The 19,233-nt window shown below is 35.7% G+C and overlaps 1 protein-coding gene and 1 pseudogene across 1 annotated transcript in view; one reads left to right on the top strand and one right to left on the bottom strand.

The window, feature by feature from the left end:
• HFM1 (helicase for meiosis 1) overlaps positions 1-2,204 on the top strand; it is a 125,415-nt gene extending 123,211 nt beyond the window's left edge. The window contains exons 36-38 of the mRNA XM_065874603.1: positions 1,032-1,143; positions 1,236-1,390; positions 2,135-2,204. Of these exons, the coding sequence (XP_065730675.1) occupies positions 1,032-1,143; positions 1,236-1,390; positions 2,135-2,204 (337 nt within the window). The remainder of the gene's footprint in view (positions 1-1,031; positions 1,144-1,235; positions 1,391-2,134) is intronic.
• A 10,422-nt stretch (positions 2,205-12,626) lies between these two features.
• LOC136131650 (peptidyl-prolyl cis-trans isomerase G pseudogene) lies at positions 12,627-18,518 on the bottom strand (annotated as a pseudogene).
• Positions 18,519-19,233: the final 715 nt, after the last annotated feature.

Genomic DNA, 19,233 nt, shown 5'->3' with positions numbered 1-19,233 from the left:
GCACCACACTTTTAGAAAAGTACAAATAATTTTGGGAGAGTTTAGAAGTGACCAACAGAAGATAAGTGGGTTTAAAAAGGAATCCTATCAAGAAACCTCTGAGAAACCGATGCCAGAAGTTGCTGCTAGGAAGAAGGCCTGTGGGATCTGAGGGTCTGAGATGAAAAGGAAACACATGCTTTTCCTTTCATACCCTTTTTACTATATTAATTCCTTGCCATTCATCAGAGATAAAGAGATTCAGTTCTTATCAATATATGTGATTCTTCCCTACCCATATCTACTGTTTATTGCTCCTTGTATGACTGTCACATTTTAGCCTGTGTCAGCTTAAATTGTCTCCTCCTCATAGAGGCATCCATGACCACCTTTTAAAGTGGGTTTGTGCCTCCACACTGTTATTTCCTGTAATATTGCTCATTTCATTTCTTTCATATCACTTCAGGATCTATAATTATATTTATTGTTTATTCATTGTCTGTCCCTCTATAGATGATAACCACCTGAGGATGTGTTTACTATTTCATACTTAACTCCTAGTATAATGTGTGGCATACAGTAGTGAATAATAAATGTTTTTTAATGAATTAATTTAATACAAAAGATTAAAGGTGAATTCTAGTATACAGTTATACATGAACAGATAGGTAGAGATGTCTGTCTACAGTGAGACCAGCATAGGGAAAGGAGACTAAAAGTTAAGCAAGTGGGATTTAGAAAAGATTTACAAACTGCTAGATGATAGATGATTAAGCATAAGACAGTTTTAATGAAAATTGTTGAACGATTATTTCTGTAGCCCTTTAAAAGTAAATTCTTATTTTATTTGGACTATAAAAGTTGTTGTTTTATCTAAAAGAAAGGAGATACACCAAGTTCTCCATGAGTCTAAGAAATGGAGCATTAATTTTGGGGTTGATAAATATGATAAACTCGAATCATATTTTCCAAAGAATCACTGTTGATCTAAATTAGAATGGTTTGTTTCTCTTATTTGCTGTATTTTATAAATAATTCATTTTGATTTTTAGTTTTGTTTCATCACATGAGAAGCCAGATATTTATTTATCAAATTCTGCTATGTCCAAGTTTGCTGCATCCTCCATGACAAAATTACCTCAACAAGCTGGAAATGCAAGTATTATAAGAAGAAGCACTTCTTTGTTTTTCTTTTAAATACCACCTGAATAGTTAAACCTTCAATGATTGCTAAATTTTTTAACCTCAAAATATAGGTCCATTTACAAGAAATACAACAACAAAGTCTGTCGCCAGAGATTGAAAAGCTGTACTTTACTCACTCTGAAAAAATACCAAGCTCTTCAAATTTTGTTAAGAAAGTGGATTGCTTTATTAGAAACAGTGAACATAAAAAGGAGATTGATTTCAGGTAAGAACTCTTTAAAAATATTTTGAAACTACACTAGTAAGAACTTTTCACAAAGAAGTTCAGTATTCCTTTTCCCTTGTTTCATTTTAAAGATCAGAACCTAAATGTTTTATTTACTTAAAGACATTAAAATTTTAGACCACTGGTGAGCTAAGCTCCTTAAGATAATTCAAAATATCAAATATCTCACTTTTTGAGAACCCATATATTTGATGCTAGTAATTAAAACATATTATGCTGATAAACTTTTTTTTACTAATTTGAATACACTATGTTGATAATATGAAGTGTAAGGTCACTTGAGAAATGAGATCAGCTAATTTTTTTAACATTCAAGTTGTATTTTAGCCACCAAGTTCTGTTACAATTCTACAGATTCAAAGTGAAAGTCAGACTAAGTCTAATCAGTGCCCCGACTGCTGGTCATTTTTATGGGTAACTGTAGCAGTTTCCCAATCCTTGAATAGTCAAGGTTTATAGACCTGTTGACACTGATTAAATGGCATTACTTTCCAATATGTTTAAAGAAATATCTAAGATACTTGTCTCTATCTTTCACAGTTTATGAAATCTTAATTTGCTCCAGACTTTTTACAAGGTTATGCACATTGAAGTTTGTTTAATAAATTAACCCTCTCAGCAATCTTCAAGTTTATCCATTTTATATTTATTATTATTTATTATAAATTTAAAAATAAACTGTGTTACAAAAATAGTTATTTTTACGTTTGCTTTTTCCTCCAGTCAGTATTATCCTGAGGATGAAGCTGATGAAATCAAGTCTTTTCTGGGAATATTTGATGGTATTTTCTAAAACAATCAGACAAAAATGCTTTTTATATTAATAAGACAAAGTATTAAAGACACTTAATTACAAAGCATGATTTTTATTTTTAAAAAGTAGTTCATATTTGTTCAGATATTTTTTCTCTTGGATTTGACTAGCTTTGTTGACTCTTTTGCAACAAAATATTTGGACTGATTTTTTTCCCCATCATATTGATAACTTCATATAAAGCACTTTTGCAGTGGCTTTGTTTCATAAGTTGATAATTGTTTCATTTAGAAATAATTATTGGTTATTAATTGGGTCTTGACGGGAACGAATTTTATATTTTCTTAACAAGAAAAAAGGTATTCTGTGAAAGCAAAATGATGGTAGGTCAGTGAATCTTTACTTTATCGATTTTTCACCATTATTGTTTTGTTTTACTAAAGATTTTTAAGAATCCAATGGCTGTCTGAACCTATTGTTATATCATTTCAAGCAACAATAAATGAAACAATAATCAATATAGACTGTTTAACTTGTTTCTCAATGTGACAAATTCTAAAACTTTGTTATGTTGAATTTTACTATAGCAAAAGCTATTTTATGTTATTTTCCAGTGGGATATATCTCAAATTTCTTTACTGTTAAGTAGTATATAGGCACTGTAAGCAATGTTTGTTTATATATAGTTGGGTTTTGCTTTCTAATCCAGTCTGACCATCTTTGACTGTTTAGATCATTTACATTTTTAAATTTTCCCATGAATCCATAGTATGGGTTAATTTTATCTTTTTTTCTTATTAGTTACTTATTTTATACATAGTGTATATATATCAATCCCAATCTCCCAATTTATCCCATTACCACCACCACCCACCTACCACTTTCCCCCACTGGTGTCCATATGTTTGTTCTCTACATCTGTGTCTCTATTTCTGCCTTGCAAACTGGTTCATCTGTACCATTTTTCTAGATTCCACATATATGCATTAATATACGATATTTGTTTTTCTCTTTCTGACTTACTTCACTCTGTAGGATAGTCTCTAGGTCCATCCACGTCTCTACAAATGACCCAATTTCATTCGTTTTTATGACTCATTGTCATAAATATACATATAAATGACTCATTGTATATATGTACCACATCTTCTTTATCCATTCGTCTGTCGATGAGCATTTAGGTTGCTTCCATGACCTGGCTATTGTAAATAGTGCTGCAATGAACATTGGGATGCCTGTGTCTTTTTGAATTATGGTTTTCTCAGGGTATATGCCCAGTAGTGGGATTGCTGGGTCATATAGTAATTCTATTTTTAGTTTTATAAAGAACCTGCATACTGTTCTCCATAGTGGCTGTTTCAATTTACATTCCCACCAACAGTGCAAGAGGGTTCCCTTTTCTCCACACCTTCTCCAGCATTTGTTGTTTGTAGATTTTCTGATGATTCCCATTCTAACTGGTGTGAGGTGATACCTCTTTGTAGTTTTGATTTGCATTTCTCTAATAATTAGTGATATTGAGCAACTTTTCATGTGCCTCTTGGCCATCTGTATGTCTTCTTTAGAGAAATGTCTATTTAGGTCTTGAGCCCTTTTTTTTTTTTTTTTTGGGTTGTTTGTTTTATTAATATTGAGCTGCATGAGCTGTTTATATAATTTGGAGATTAATCCTTTGTGTCTTGATTTGTTTGCAAATATTTTCTCCCATTCTGAGGGTTGTCTTTTCGTCCTGTTTATAGTTTCCTTTGCATGCAAAAGGTTTTAAGTTTCATTAGGTCCCATTTGTTTATTTTTGTTTTTATTTCCGTTACTCTAGGAGGTAGATCAAAAAAGATCTTGCTGTGATTTATGTCAAAGCATGTTCTTCCTATATTTTCCTCTGAGAGTTTTATAGTGTCAGGTCTTACACTTAGGTCTTTAATCCATTTTGAGTTTATTTTTGTATATAGTATTAGGGAGTGTTCTAATTTCATTCTTCTACATGTAGCTGTCCAGTTTTCCCAGCACCACTTACTGAAGAGACTGCCTTTTCTCCATTGTATATCCTTGCGTGCTTTGTCATAGATTAGTTGACCATAGATGTGTGAATTTATCTCTGGGCTTTCTGTCCTGTTCCACTGATCTATATTTCTATTTTTGGGCCAGTACCATATTGTTTTGATTATGGTAGCTTTGTAGTATAGTCTGAAGTCAGCGAGTCTGATTCCTGCAGCTCTCTTTTTTTTTCCCTCAAGATTGCTCTGACTACTCAGGGTCCTTTGTGTCTCCATACAAATTTGAAGATTTTTTGTTCTATTTCTGTAAAAAAAATGCCATTGGTAATTTGACAGGGATTGCATTGAATCTGTAGATTGCTTTGGGTAGTATAGTCATTTTCGCAATATTCATTCTTCCAATCCAAGAACATGGTATATCTCTCCATCTGTTTGTGTCATCTTTGATTTCTTTCCTCATTGTCTTGTAGTTTTCTGAGTACAGGTATTTCGTCTCCCTAGGTAGGTTTATTCCTAGTATTTTATTCTTTTTGTTGCAATGGTGAAAGGGATTGTTTCCTTAATTTCTCTTTCTGATCTTTTGTTGTTAGTGTATAGGAATGCAACAGATTTCTGTGCATTAATTTTATATCCTGCAACTTTACCAAATTCATTGATTAGCTCTAGTAGTTTTCTGGTGGCATCTTTAGGATTATCTATGTATTGTATCATGTCATCTGCAAACAGTGACAGTTTTACTTCTTTTTTTCCAATTTGGATTCCTGTTATTTCTTTTTCTTCTCTGATTGCTGTGGCTAGGACTTCCAAAACTATGTTGAATAATAGTGGTGCTACTGGACGTCCTTGTCTTGTTCCTGATCTTAGAGGAAATGGTTTCAGTTTTTCACCATTGAGAATGATGGTTACTGTAAGTTTGTCATATATGGCCTTTATTATGTTGAGGTAGGTTCCCTCTATGCTCACTTTCTGGAGAGTTTTTATCATAAATGGGTGTTGAATTTTTTCAAAAGCTTTTTCTGTATCTATCGAGATGATCATATGGTTTTTATTCTTCAGTTTGTTAATATGGGGTATCACATTGATTGATTTGCATATATTGAAGGATCCTTGCATCCCTGGGATAAATCCCACTTGCTCATGATGTACAATCCTTTTAATGTGTTGCTGGATTCTGTCTGCTAGTATTTTGTTGAGGATTTTTGTGTCTATGTTCATCAGTGATATTTGTTTGTAATTTTTTTTTTTTGTAGTGTCTTTGTCTGGTTTTGGTATCAGGGTGATAGTGGCCTCATAGAATGAGTTTGGGAGTGTTCCTTCCTCTGCAATTTTTTGGAAGAGTTTGAGAAGGATGGGTGTTAGCTCTTCTTTAATGTTTGATAGAATTCACCTGTGAAGCCATCTGGTCCTGGACTTTGGTTTGTTGGGTGATTTTTAATCCCAGTTTCAATTTCATTACTTGTGATTCATCTGTTCATATTTTCAATTTCTTCCTTGTTCAGTCTTGGAAGGTTTTACCTTTCTAAGAATTTGTCCATTTCTTCCAGGTTTTCCATTTTATTGCCATAGAGTTGCTTGTAGTAGTCTCTTATGATCCTTTGTATTTCTGCAGTGTCCATTGTAACTTCTCCTTTTTCATTTCTAATTTTATTGATTTGAGTCCTCTCCCTCTTTTTCTTGATGAGTCTGGCTAAAGGTTTATCAATTGTGTTTATCTTCTCAAGGAACCAGGTTTTAGTGTTATTGATCTTTGCTATTGTTTTCTTTGTTTCTATTTCATTTATTTCTTCTCTGGTCTTTATGATTTCTTTCCCTCTACTAACTTTGGGTTTTGTTTGTTCTTCTTTCTCTAGTTTCTTTAGGAGCAAAGTTAGATTGTTTATTTGAGGTTTCCATGTTTCTTGAGGTAGGATTGTATTGCTATAAACTTCCCTCTTAGAACTGCTTTAGCTGAATCCCACAGGTTTTGTATCATCATGTGTTTGTTGTCATTTGTCTCTAGGTATTTTTTGATTTCCTCTTTGATTTCTTAAGTGATCTCTTGGTTATTTAGTAACATATTGTTTAGCCTCCATGTATTTGTGTTTTTTCCCCTGTAATATATTTCTAATCTCATAGCATTGTGGTCAGAAAAGATGCTTGATATGATTTCAGTTTTCTTAAATGTACCAAGGCTTGATTTGTGATCCAAGATGTGATCTATCCTGGAGAATGTTCCGTGTGCACCTGAAAAGAAAGTGTAACCTGATGTTTTGGGATGGAATGTCCTATAAATATCAATTAAACCTATCTGGTCTATTGTGTCATTTAAAGCTTGTGTTTTCTTATTAGTTTTCTGTCTGGATGATCTGTCCATTGGTGTAAGTGAGGTGTTAAATTCCCCCACTATTATTGTGTTACTGTCAATTTCCTCTTTTATAGCTGTTAGCATTTGCCTTATGTATTGAGATGCCTCTACGTTGGGTGCCTATATATTTATAATTGATAGATCTTCTTCTTGGATTGATCCCTTGATCATTTTGTAGTGTCCTTCCTTGTCTCTTGTAACATTATTTATTTTAAAGTCTATTTTATTTGATATGAGTTTTGCTACTCCAGCTTTCTTTTGACTTCCATTTACATGGAAAATCTTTTTCCATTCCCTCACCTTTGGTCTGTATGTGTTCCTAGGTCTGAAGTGGGTCTCTTGTGGACATTATATATATGGGTCTTGTTTTTGTATCCATTCAGCAAGCCTGTGTCTTTTGGTTAGAGCATTTAATCCATTCACATTTAAGGTAATTATTGATATGTATGTTCCTATTTTCATTTTCTTAATTGTTTTGGGTTTGTTTTTGCAGGTTCTTTTCTTCTCTTGTGTTTCCCACTTAGAGAAGTTCCTTTAGCATTTGTTGTAGAGCTGGTTTGGTGGTGCTGAATTCTCTTAGCTTTTGCTTGTCTGTAAAGGTTTAAATTTCTCTGTTGAATCTGAATGAGATCCTTGCTGGGTAGAGTAATCTTGGTTGTAGCTTCTTCCCTTTCATCACTTTAAATATATCGTGCCATTCCCTTCTGGCCTGTAGGTTTTCTGATGAGAAATCAGCTGTTAACCTTAAGGGAGTTCCCTTGTATGTTATTTGTTGTTTTTCCCTTGTTGCTTTTAATAATTTTTCTTTGTCTTTAATGTCAATTTGATTACTATGTGTCTTGGCTTGTTTCTCCTTGGGTTTATCCTGCCTTGGACTCTCTGCACTTCCTGGCCTTCAGTGGCTATTTCCTTTCCCATGTTAGGGAAGTTTTCAACTATAACCTCTTCAAATATTTTCTCAGGGCCTTTCTCTCTCTCTTCTCCTTCTGGGACCCCTATAATGCAAATGTCTGTGTGTTTAATATTGTCCCAGAGGTCTCTAAAGCTGTCTTCATGTCTTTTCATTCTTTTTTCTTTGTTCTTTATTGCCAGCAATGAATTCCACCATTCTGTCTTCCAGGTCACATATTCATTCTTCTGCCTCAGTTATTCTGCTGTTGATTCCTTCTAGTGTATTTTTCATTTCAGTTATTGAATTGTTCATCTCTGTTTGTTTGTTCTTTCATTCTTCTAGGTGTTTGTTCTTTCATTCTTCTAGGTCTTTGTTAAACATTTCTTGCATCTTCTCAATCTTTGCCTCCATTCTTTTTTTGAGGTCCTGCATCATCTTCATTATTCTGAATTCTTTTTCTAGAAGGTTGCTTGTCTCCACTTCATTTAATTCTTTTTCTGGGGTTTTATCTTGTTCCTTCATCTGGTACATAGTCCTCTTCCTTTTCATTTTGTCTATCTTTCTGTGAATGTGGTTTTCGCTCCACAGGCTGCAGGATTATAGCTCTTCTTGCTTCTGCTGTCTGCCTTCTGGTGGATGAGGCTATTTGAGAGGCTTGTGCAAGCTTCCTGATGTGAGGGACTGGGTGGTGGGTAGAGTTGGGTGTCGCTCTGGTGGGCAGAGCTCAGTAAAACTTTAATGCACTTGTCTGCTGATGGGTGGGGCTGGGTTCCCTCCCTGTTGGTTGTTTGGTCTGAGGCCACCCAGCACTGAAGGCTGTGGGCTCTTTGGTGGGGCTAATGGGGGACTCCAGGAGGGCTCATGCCAAGGAGTACTTCCCAGAACTTCTGCTGCCAGTGTCTTTGTCCCCAGGGTGAGCCACAGCCACCCCCACCTCTGAAGACCCTCCAACACTAGCAGGTAAGTCTGGTTCAGTCTCCTACGTGGTCACTGCTCCTTCCCCCTGGGTACTGATGTGCACACTAATTTGTGTGGGCCCTCCACGAGTGGAGTCTCTGTTTCCCCCAGTCCTGTTGAAGTTCTGCAATCAAATCCCACTAGCCTTCAAAGCCTGATTCTCTGGGAATTCCTCCTCCTGTTGCCAGACCTCCAGGTTGGGAAGCCTGATGTGTGGCTCAGAACCTTCACTCCAGTGGGTAGACTTCTGTGGTATAATTGTTCTCCAGTTTGTGAGTCATCCAGCCAGTGGTTATGGGATTTGATTTTATTGTGATTGCGCCCCTCCTACCATCTCACTGTGGTTTCTCCTTTGTTTTTGGATGTGGGGTATCTTTTTTGGTGAGTTCCAATGTCTTTCTATGGAAGATTGTTCAGCAGTTAGTTGTGATTCTGGTTCTCTTACAAGAGGGAGTGAGTGCACGTCCTTCTACTCTGCTATCATGAACCAATCTCAGCAATGTTTATTATCTAATTTATTCATAGATACAGTGTGAAGTTGAAGCCACTTAAGATATTTTAGGAATTTTTCTTTAGATATAAAAGCCTTAGAGACAAGAGAAGCAAAGAAAAAGATGAGGTTGTTAGTTATTATTAGTAAATATTTATGAGGCATCATATGTATTAAACTTAGAACAAATCTAAGAGGCTTTGTCTCTGTTGAAAAATAAGAGCAACCAGCCCTTATTTTAGTCATCTTTACAATTGGTGTTTCTTCATCTGAATCCATCATACTACAACCTTTAAAGGTTATTAAACATTATTAAAATGAAAAATTGGTACACTACAATCTGCTCATCTAGCATACATAGAGTTTGATACTAAGGAAATAGCAATTTAGCTCAATAAGACTTATTGTGATCTGCTAAGTGAAAAGTACTGTGCTTGTTAATGCAAAGGACACCAATGATGAAAACACTGTTTTTGCTCTCATAGAGCTTACTTTACATTCTGGTAGAGAAATTAAGACCTGTAATGAAGCAATAATAAAATAGAGAATACATTAGAGAAGTGGTTCTGAAGCTTCAGGGTGTGTTGGAATACTCTAGAGAGTATGTTTGAAAACAGATTGCTGGGCACCATACCCAGTTTCTGACTCAATAGGTCTGGAGTGGGGCCTGAGAATTTGCATTTCTAACAAATTTCCAAGTGATGCTGCTGTTCCAGGGATCACACTTTGAGGATCACTGCAATAGAAATTTGAAGAACTATGGGAGTTCGTAAGAGGGAGAATATTATCCTGACTGTGGGGTCAGGGAAGCCTTTACAGAGAAGTTAAAATTTGAGCTGAGCCTTGAAAGATGAATAAGATTTTGATGGAAAAACACATGAGAAAAGGACCTTGTAGGCAGAGGGGACAGCTTGAGCAAAGCTCCGAGGGAGGAAAGTATCTGTGTGGGGAATAATGAATAGATAATTCTAAACATAAGTTAATGTTGTAGGAGATATTTGAACTGTACCTAAGGTCACTCTGTGGAGGACTTTAGATGTTAAAATAAGAAACCTGAGCTTTACTCAGCAAACTAATGTTTCCCAAACTTGCCTCATCATAAAAAACATATGGATAATATGTTAAGTGTACAAACTCTCAGACTTCATCTCAGAGCTACTGGTTCAGAATCTCCAGTGGACAAAACTGGGAGTTCTATAGTTTTAACAAGCACTCTAGGTCATTCTTTATGATCAGGCCAATTTTAGAAACACTTGAGTAGATAATTTGCCATTTGTACAAATGCTTACCTGAAAAATTATATGTATGTTAAATGTATTAATTCAAAATCCTGTTAACGTATACTGATCACTTAAAGGAGTACAGTCACTGGGTATTCTTTCCATGAAGTGAATAATAACCCTAAGTTTTCCTATTTATTAGTTATGTTCTAAATATATTGGGTTTATTTATTCTTATAGAATGAACCATACAACAGAGCTTTCACAAAAACCTTTGTTGGGTTATATTTTTTCAGAAGTTTTTTTCAATTAAAAATGTCCTTAATTGGCTGTATTTTTCTCATCCATAATGTTAGCATAATGACAGCTACCTCACAGGTATAGAGTGAGAATTTAATAAGCCACTGCATAGGAAGTTCTTAGTTTAAGGACTGATACATAGTATGTGCTCAATGAATGGTACCTGTTTGTGCTAAAAACAAAGTGTCCTTAATGGCACTTTATTTAAAAGTGCCTTAAAATCCCTACATACATGCCTTAAAAATCCCTACATACTTCAGCAAAACACCCATTGGGAAGGGGTGAAATAATACAGTATTCAGTTGTCATATTTGAGTTGCATTAAATTGCATAGGACTCGAAAAATGAACTCTTGACTTCCACAGATTATCATCCATGGAAAAACATTAATCTTAGGCCTCCCTCCTACATATACTTCCTCATGCTTTCAAATAGGTCCCCTCCACTCCCATTCCCTCCTTGCCAACACTCTTAGTTGGTTTATGGTCACAGCATACAAATCTATTTTAATATTACCTTAAGTAAAATGTAATTATAAAATAAATCTTCGACATATTCTATGATAATACATTCTAAAGCCAAATCCAAATGATTGCTGGATTATTCACTCTTTTAGGTTTTGGCACAATTTACTTCTTAGTAGTTTATGGAGCATCCCTTACCAAGATCCCATTTCTAAAAAATGGGAACAACACAACAAGTACAGTAGAGAACCACTCTCTGAGGACCCCTAACCGAGGGGGAGAGCATTGGATAAATGGATAACATTTACGTTTGCATCCTAGATAATAACAGGTGTGTATAGAGAAGGCACCAGTGAGGAGGAAGTCAGGGCAAAGAGGAGTAAACTAAGCTAAGCTTAGAATTAAGCTAAGTAAGTAAGCTAAGAATTTAGTGTGAGTTTTGGTTAGTTAGTAGAACAAACAAAACAAAAAGGAAAATGCTGGTACTTCTTGTCTTTTGGCATTTCAACTCCTGGCTGCCAGTAGTTAAAGATCTTGCCACTCAAAGTCTGATCCAAAGACCAGTAATAAAGGAGATCCCTGGGAGTTTGTTAGAAGGTCTTAGGCCTCACTCCAGACCTTCTGAGTCAGAATCTGCATTTTAACAAGATCCGCGTGTGATTATGTGCACGTGTGAGAAGCACTTGTTTTCGTTGGAAAGGAAAGGAAAGGGACGATATCAGACTTTTAAGAGAATCCATTCCAGAAGACAAGTATAGAAGAGTAATGATGATTACTTGGTTTTCTGCACATATATTTCCTATTTTAAATGTAACATGGTGGTATAGCTATTGTTTAATGCCTTTCAGTATAGGTTGTTTCTTCACCAACTGTGTAAATTATCTTTATAATTCTCATACATCAACTGGGTATTTTGTTATGTAGCTTGAGAGGCACTTAGATGCTCTGTAGAGTTTTGTTTTATTAACGTAATAAAATCAGATAATTCAAAAGAGCAATCTTTGTCTTTCTTATTTTCACATTTCAATTCAGAAACCTTTCCCTAAACTAACACATGCCTTAAAAATCCCTACATACTTCAGCAAAACAAAATGAAACAAAATAATCCAAACCCCGTATAGCATTCTGAAAGATTTAGAAAAGTGTGCATAAACCTACAGTCACGAATTATATGTTGTAGCTATAAAATGTTTTATTAAAAGAGGAATTAAAATTCAGCTGACATTAGCATTTTGCCTAAAATGCCTCCTTGTGACAGTTAGATGGCTTCAATCCTTTAAAATTACACACACGGGATTTCCCTGGTGGTCCAGTGGTTAAGACTTTGCCTTCCAATGCAGGGGGTACGGGTTTGACCCCAGGTTGGGGAGCTAAGATCCCACATGCCTCGTGGCCTAAAAACCAAAAATAAAACAGTAGCAATATTGTAACAAATTCAATAAAAACTTTGAAAGTGGTCCATATCAAAAAAAAAATCTTAAAACTACACACACGATAAAGTCACCTTTGTTTTTTTTTACTTTCCAAATTGATGTTTGGAAACTTAACCTTTTACCATTTAGAATTTTTTTAAAGCTAATTTTACTGCAATATTTTTTTCTCATTTCAAGTTTATTAAAACTTTAGCAAGGCAAATTATCCAGGTTACAGATTATCAAATATCAATTCAACTAAGTCCACATTAAAAAGAAAAAGTCAAAAACCTAAAAACAATGAAAAGATGAAAACAACATAAAGGAGATTCATCAGCAAGTCTCCAAACTTAAAAATTTAGACAGAATGGAAATTGATTTGCACAACTCACTGATCCACTTTTGTCTTCATTTGTCCTAGAGCTTGATTCAAATTTTTTATTTTTGTCACGTACATGGTCATTTTCTTGACCATTTGATTTTTGGTTTTACGTTTCCACTGAGGTTTTGGTCTTCCCATGCTCCTGATTAGGAATCTGTTTTCAAGTATAGGAGGATATCTTCTAGATGGACAATAGACTGGGGTCGTGCTTCAAGATTTTCAGCCTCATTTCACTAGATGCACTTTTCTTTCATTTTTCCTTTTTTGTGTTTTCAGGAATTTTTCCTATGTTTCTTTTTTAAAATTTCTCTTCAGAAGCACTTTCAGAATCAGAAGAGGACTGAGAATCTCTTCTGAGTCATGGGATGATGATGAGGATGGTGATGATGACTTACGCCTTTTCTTCGTTTTAGTTTGGGAATTAGCTCTCTGCAACTGAATATATGCACCTCAGCAAATGGTTTGCTAGCTATCTGTTTTCTGATTTTCTCTCTCTCACAACTTCTTGACCAGAAATCACTTTCCCCAAAACAACATGATGCCCATCTAAATGAGGAGTTGGTTTCACTGTTAGGAAGATCTGTGAACCGTTTGTATCCTTTGCTTTCTTTGTTGGTCATTGATAAGAGAAATTCTCTCTTGTATTTAATAGCAAAACTCTCGTCCAAAATATCCTCCATTAATAGATTCCCCTCCTTCTCCATTTACTTCACTGAAGTCACCACCTTAAACCATAAAATTTTTGACAACCCTGTGAAAAAGACAATTCTTAAAACATAATGGCTTCTGAGTTTATTTCTCTGTCCCCTTTTCACTGGCACAAAGACAATAAATGTTCTCCCATGTTTGGGGGCCCACATCAGAAAATAATTCAAAGACAACTCTTCCAGCAGGTTGATTATTAATGGTGATGTCAGAAAGAAAACATTGAGGGTGCTGAAGCTTTATCCCGATGGCTCCAATAATTCAATCTTTAAATAAAGAAAAATCAAGGAAAACTGATCCAAAAATCTTTTGGCTCCTGCACCAGTACACTCTCTTCTTCCTGGGGTCCTGTCCTTTAAAGTGTTTCAAATCTACCACTGCCAGAAAAGGCTCTGAAGCCTACTACTACAATCCTTTTTAATGACTAATTTGCTACAAGAGTTTTATTTAAAAAAAATAATTTTTAAGCTTTTTTTAATCTGATATATTTTTTAAATAAGGGAAATAATTGAATGGTGCAATGGTACAATGAAAAAAACGTAAAGATTCTAACTCAAAATTTTGATTTGCAGCAGGGAAAACTGAGCCCCCCCAAATACTAAATTACTTGCCCATAATTTCTCAGCTAATAATTGGTAGAACCAGAACTGAGCCTAGGTTGGTTCCATACTTTTCCTACTTCAGTTCTAACATTAAGGGTTATATCTCATGCTCAGTTTTGTAAACGTTTTTTGTTTGTTTGGTAAACTTTTAATCTTTTGATTAGAAATGTAAAACGTACTTCACTCTCTTCTTCCTTAAATGTATTAAGAAATTCTTCTCTACCTATGAACCATAATAACTCAATTCCAAACACAATTTTACTCATAGTTGTTGCTACACTTATATTTTTGAAATATTGTACACATATACTGTAGTATATGGTGTATGTAGATTAGAATGCTCTTGCTATGCATTACTGTTTACAAAATTCAACACCCATTTATGATAAAAACCCTGCAGAAAGTAGGCATAGAGGGAACTTTCCTCAACATAATAAAGGCCATATATGACAAGCCCACAGCCAACATCATCCTCAATGGTGAAAAACTGAAAGCATTTCCACTAAGATCAGGAACAAGACAAGGTTGCCCACTCACCACTATTATTCAACATAGTTTTGGAAGTTTTAGCCACAGCAATCAAAGAAGAAAAGGAAATAGGAATCCAAATCGGAAAAGAAGAAGTAAAGCTGTCACTGTTTGCAGATGACATGATACTATACATAGAGAATCCTAAAGATGCTACCAGAAAACTACTAGAGCTAATCAATGAATTTGGTAAAGTAGCAGGATACAAAATTAATGCACAGAAATCTCTGGCATTCCTATATACTAATGATGAAAAATCTGAAAGTGAAATCAAGAAAACACTCCCATTTACCACTGCAACAAAAAGAAAATATCTAGGAATAAACCTACCTAAGGAGACAAAAGACCTGTATGCAGAAAATTATAAGACACTGATGAAAGAAATTAAAGATGATACAAATAGATGGAGAGATATACCATGTTCTTGGATTGGAAGAATCAACATTGTGAAAATGACTCTACTACCCAAAGCAATCTATAGATTCAATGCAATCCCTATTAAGCTACCACTGGCATTTTTCACAGAAGTAGAACCAAAAATTTCGCAATTTGCATGGAAACACAAAAGACCCCGAATAGCCAAAGCAATCTTGAGAAAGAAAAACGGAGCTGGAGGAATCAGGCTCCCTGACTTCAGACTATACTACAAAGCTACAGTAATCAAGACAGTATGGTACTGGCACAAAAACAGAAAGATCAATGGAACAGGAGAGAAAGCCCAGAGATAAGCCCACGCACATATGGACACCTTATCTTTGATAAAGGTGGCAGGAATGTACAGTGGAGAAAGGGCAGCCTCTTCAATAAGTGGTGCTGGGAAAAATGGACAGATACATGTAAAAGTATGAGATTAGATCACTCCCTAACACCATACACAAAAATAAACTCAAAATGGATTAAAGACCTAAATGTAAGACCAGAAACTATCAAACTCTTAGAGGAAAACATAGGCAAAACATTCTATGACATAAACACAGCAAGATCCTTTCTGACCCACCTCCTAGAGTAATGGAAATAAAAACAAAAATAAACAAATGAGACCTAATGAAACTTCAAAGCTTTTGCACAGCAAAGGAAACCATAAACAAGACCAAAAGACAGCCCTCAGAATGTCAGTTGCAAATTAAGCAACTGACAAAGGATTAATCTCCAAAATTTACAAGCAGCTCATGCAGCTCAATAACAAAAAAACAGACAACCCAATCCAAAAATGGGCAGAAGACCTAAATAGACATTTCTCCAAAGAAGATAAACAGACTGCCAACAAACACATCAAAGAATGCTCAACATCATTAATCATTAGAGAAATGCAAATCAAAACTACAATGAGATATCATCTCACACCAGTCAGAATGGCCATCATCAAAAAATCTAGAAACAATAAATGCTGGAGAGGGTGTGGAGAAAAGGGAACACTCTTGCACTGCTGGTGGGAATGTGAATTGGTTCAGCCACTATGGAGAAGAGTATGGAGGTTCCTTAAAAAACTACAAATAGAACTACCATATGACCCAGCAATCCCACTACTGGGCATATACCCTGAGAAAACCATAATTCGAAAAGAGTCATGTACCAAAATGTTCATTGCAGCTCTATTTACAATAGCCTGGAGATGGAAACAACCTAAGTGCCCATCATCGGATGAATGGATAAAGAAGATGTGGCACATATATACAATGGAATATTACTCAGCCATAAAAAGAAACGAAATTGAGCTATTTGTAATGAGGTGGATAGACCTAGAGTCTGTCATACAGAGTGAAGTAAGTCAGAAAGAGAAAGACAAATACCGTATGCTAACACATATATATGGAATTTAAGAAGAAAAAAAAATGTCATGAAGAACCTAGGGGTAAGACAGGAATAAAGACACAGACCTACTGGAGAACAGACTTGAGGATATGGGGAGGGGGAAGGGTGAGCTGTGACAGGGCGAGAGAGAGTCATGGACATGTACACACTAACAAACGTAAGGTAGATAGCTAGTGGGAAGCAGCCGCATGGCACAGGGATATCGGCTCGGTGCTTTGTGACCGCCTGGAGGGGTGGGATAGGGAGGGTGGGAGGGAGGGAGACGCAAGAGGGAAGAGATATGGGAACATATGTATATGTATAACTGATTCACTTTGTTATAAAGCAGAAACTAACACACCGTTGTAAAGCAATTATACCCCAATAAAGATGTTTTTAAAAAAAGGCAAATATCTTATTGTTCTTTCATTCAATGTAGTGATTAAACAATTGCTATACTATCTATTGTATCATGAACTAGTCCTAGAAAGATAAATATGACCACGTCATGTTTCAAAGGGCTCATAGATGATCCAGGTAACAGGGATCAAAATTCAACAAAAATATATGACCTTTAACGTTATCAAGTTTTTTTAAAAAATAAACATCATCACCATCAAATAATATTATCAAATGTCTCTGACTTCAAGGCTTTTCTAGACTCTACATAAGATTTATAGTGTCTGGACTTCTTAAGGAGGTAATATGCAGACATAGTCAAATTTTACAAAAAGGAAAGCTACACATTTTTTTGGATAGCAAATTATAAATAAAAAATGTGAAGCTCAAGGATGGAATAAATTCGGAGAGTAACGAGATCACTGAGGAACATTGACAAACAGGTTAAAGAAGGAGAAAAAAAGCAAGGAGAGAGTAAAGAAAAGAAGCATCCTCATCTGGCAGACTAGTGTTAGAATCATTATATGCATAAAATTTATGTAATTAATAATTATAAAGGAAATTATAAAATCAGATACTTAATAGTATATAAGGTAACCCATATTTTTAACCAAAGACAAATATTTTAGTTGGGAGACTTTTTAATTCATTATGGAGAGTATTTAAAATGTAAGTTTAGATGAAAATGATAAAACATACATCCCTCCCTACTTCAGTGTATTCTGGTGTATTGAACTATCGTGTTTGTTTGTTTGGTTGGTTGATTTTGTTTGCTGTTGCCCCCTCATTGAAGCAACTAGACTATGAAGTAGATATTCCTCAAGGGAGATGTCAAATACTTGATTTTTTTAATTTCAAAAGTCAAGATCCAGACTTGAGATGAAAGAATAGGAAAAATACCTGATGAGTCAAAACCTTTTTCCCTGTCCCCAAGACTGAAGACTCTAGACTTGTAGAGAAGGAGAGAAGTCAGAGGAAAAGTAAAGATGCTAGGTACCTGAAAAAGGACCTGTGCCCAGATTTCTCCTGGATTCATCTGAAGTAGGGTGTGGTAAGGTTTAGGGAATAATAGAACACTCATCTCTGCATAATTTTGGAGATTCAAGAGCAGAAAGAATGTCACTTTTCCTACTTCCTTTGAGAAGGTGATAAGACCCCACAGTCGATGGTTTGGGAGCAGTAGAGTAGCAATGGCAGTGTGGTGTGTTAGAGTTGGAAAGGGGGACTGAGATAAGCTCACAGAGTCCCTTTGTGCCCCAGGATAGCATGGGGCACAGCAGAAGCATTTTCTATGAGCCAGAGGCTAGAAGGGGATGGAGTAGGGCCTTTTAGTGCCCCATTCATTTTTCCACTCTCCCAACAGTCACAGAAGCTGATGTCCAACACAAGGAGGACACGGACATAAACGTTGTACATCAGGACCAGGATGTACACCTTACCAGATAGTAGCATAGAGAGAGGGTGACAGCTGACAACAGGTAACAGCCCCCTGGAACATGGATGCAATTCCAATGTAAGGGGAGGGAAAACTTGAGTTGACTGTGATTGTTTTTCCAACATCTAGTGGAAGGGGGGCTTGAAAGAAAAATTAAAACTTAACATTTCTTGCATCCTTGAGCTAATGGACCGAGGTTTGTACCCACTATATTATTAATAGTGATAGATTTGTGCAATGTCTCATTTCTTAATATTATTAGTAACAAACAATGTCTTCTTCAGATTCAGTATGATCTATCAAAAACATTACAAAACACTAATCTCAATTGCTATAAAAATTCAGATCTGAATCTCAGGTGGATGCTCAAATGTTAAACATACTTCCTCTTTTTACTTCCTGCATAAGGCCATTGGGCACATAGTACATGGATGGCATATTTAGCTTAATCCTTACAGTAGTCCTATGAGGTAGATTCTCTTGTTATGTATATATTTTATACATGAGGAAGTTAAATAAATTGCAAGAGGTCAAAAAGCTTGAACTTTGTGCAATCCAAGAATCCTTTGTGTAAACATTATGCCATTCTGCTTAGAAATGAGTGAAACACTGACTAATCTTTATAGCCGCATAAAATCATCAAAATCCATGTTTTTCCTAATCTTTAGAGTTTCTGTGTTAGAGAATTTAAGGCAAATTCAAGAGGGCTCTTAGCCAAGACACCTCCTACATTCTCAGTGGCCAGTTTAACTCTAGTTTCCAGAGAAGCAAGACTGCTGTGACCTCCTCCCTGGAGAATCTGGTCATTGTGCTGGGCTGTTCCCCTTTGCAGGTCACCCGTCAACATTAGTAGACATCTCTTCTTCCCAACTGGCCCTGAGCCCTCAGGTCATTATTTTGTTTCTTGGTTCTCACACTTAAACTTCTGTACTTTAACCTGCTTTTTGTCCTGCCTCCTGATCCCTGGAGACTATTTGTTTGTCTTTCCTAGGTCAGTGACTTCATTTTGAAACCCAATATTTTGGAGAGAGAGAGAGAGAGAAAAAAAAAAGACCCTGTGTTCAACAAAATTCTTTTGTAAAGGCAGCTTGGTTTTGTCTGCTAGTGGTATGTCATAAAGCTTCTCTCTGCTGCCAGTGAAAACTAACTTTAA

The sequence above is a fragment of the Phocoena phocoena genome, chromosome 1 (genome assembly GCF_963924675.1).
Source record: "Phocoena phocoena chromosome 1, mPhoPho1.1, whole genome shotgun sequence".
Classification (NCBI taxonomy): domain Eukaryota; kingdom Metazoa; phylum Chordata; class Mammalia; order Artiodactyla; family Phocoenidae; genus Phocoena; species Phocoena phocoena.
The sequence above is the reverse complement of the archived record's forward strand: the minus strand, read 5'-3'. Positions and strand labels throughout refer to the sequence as shown.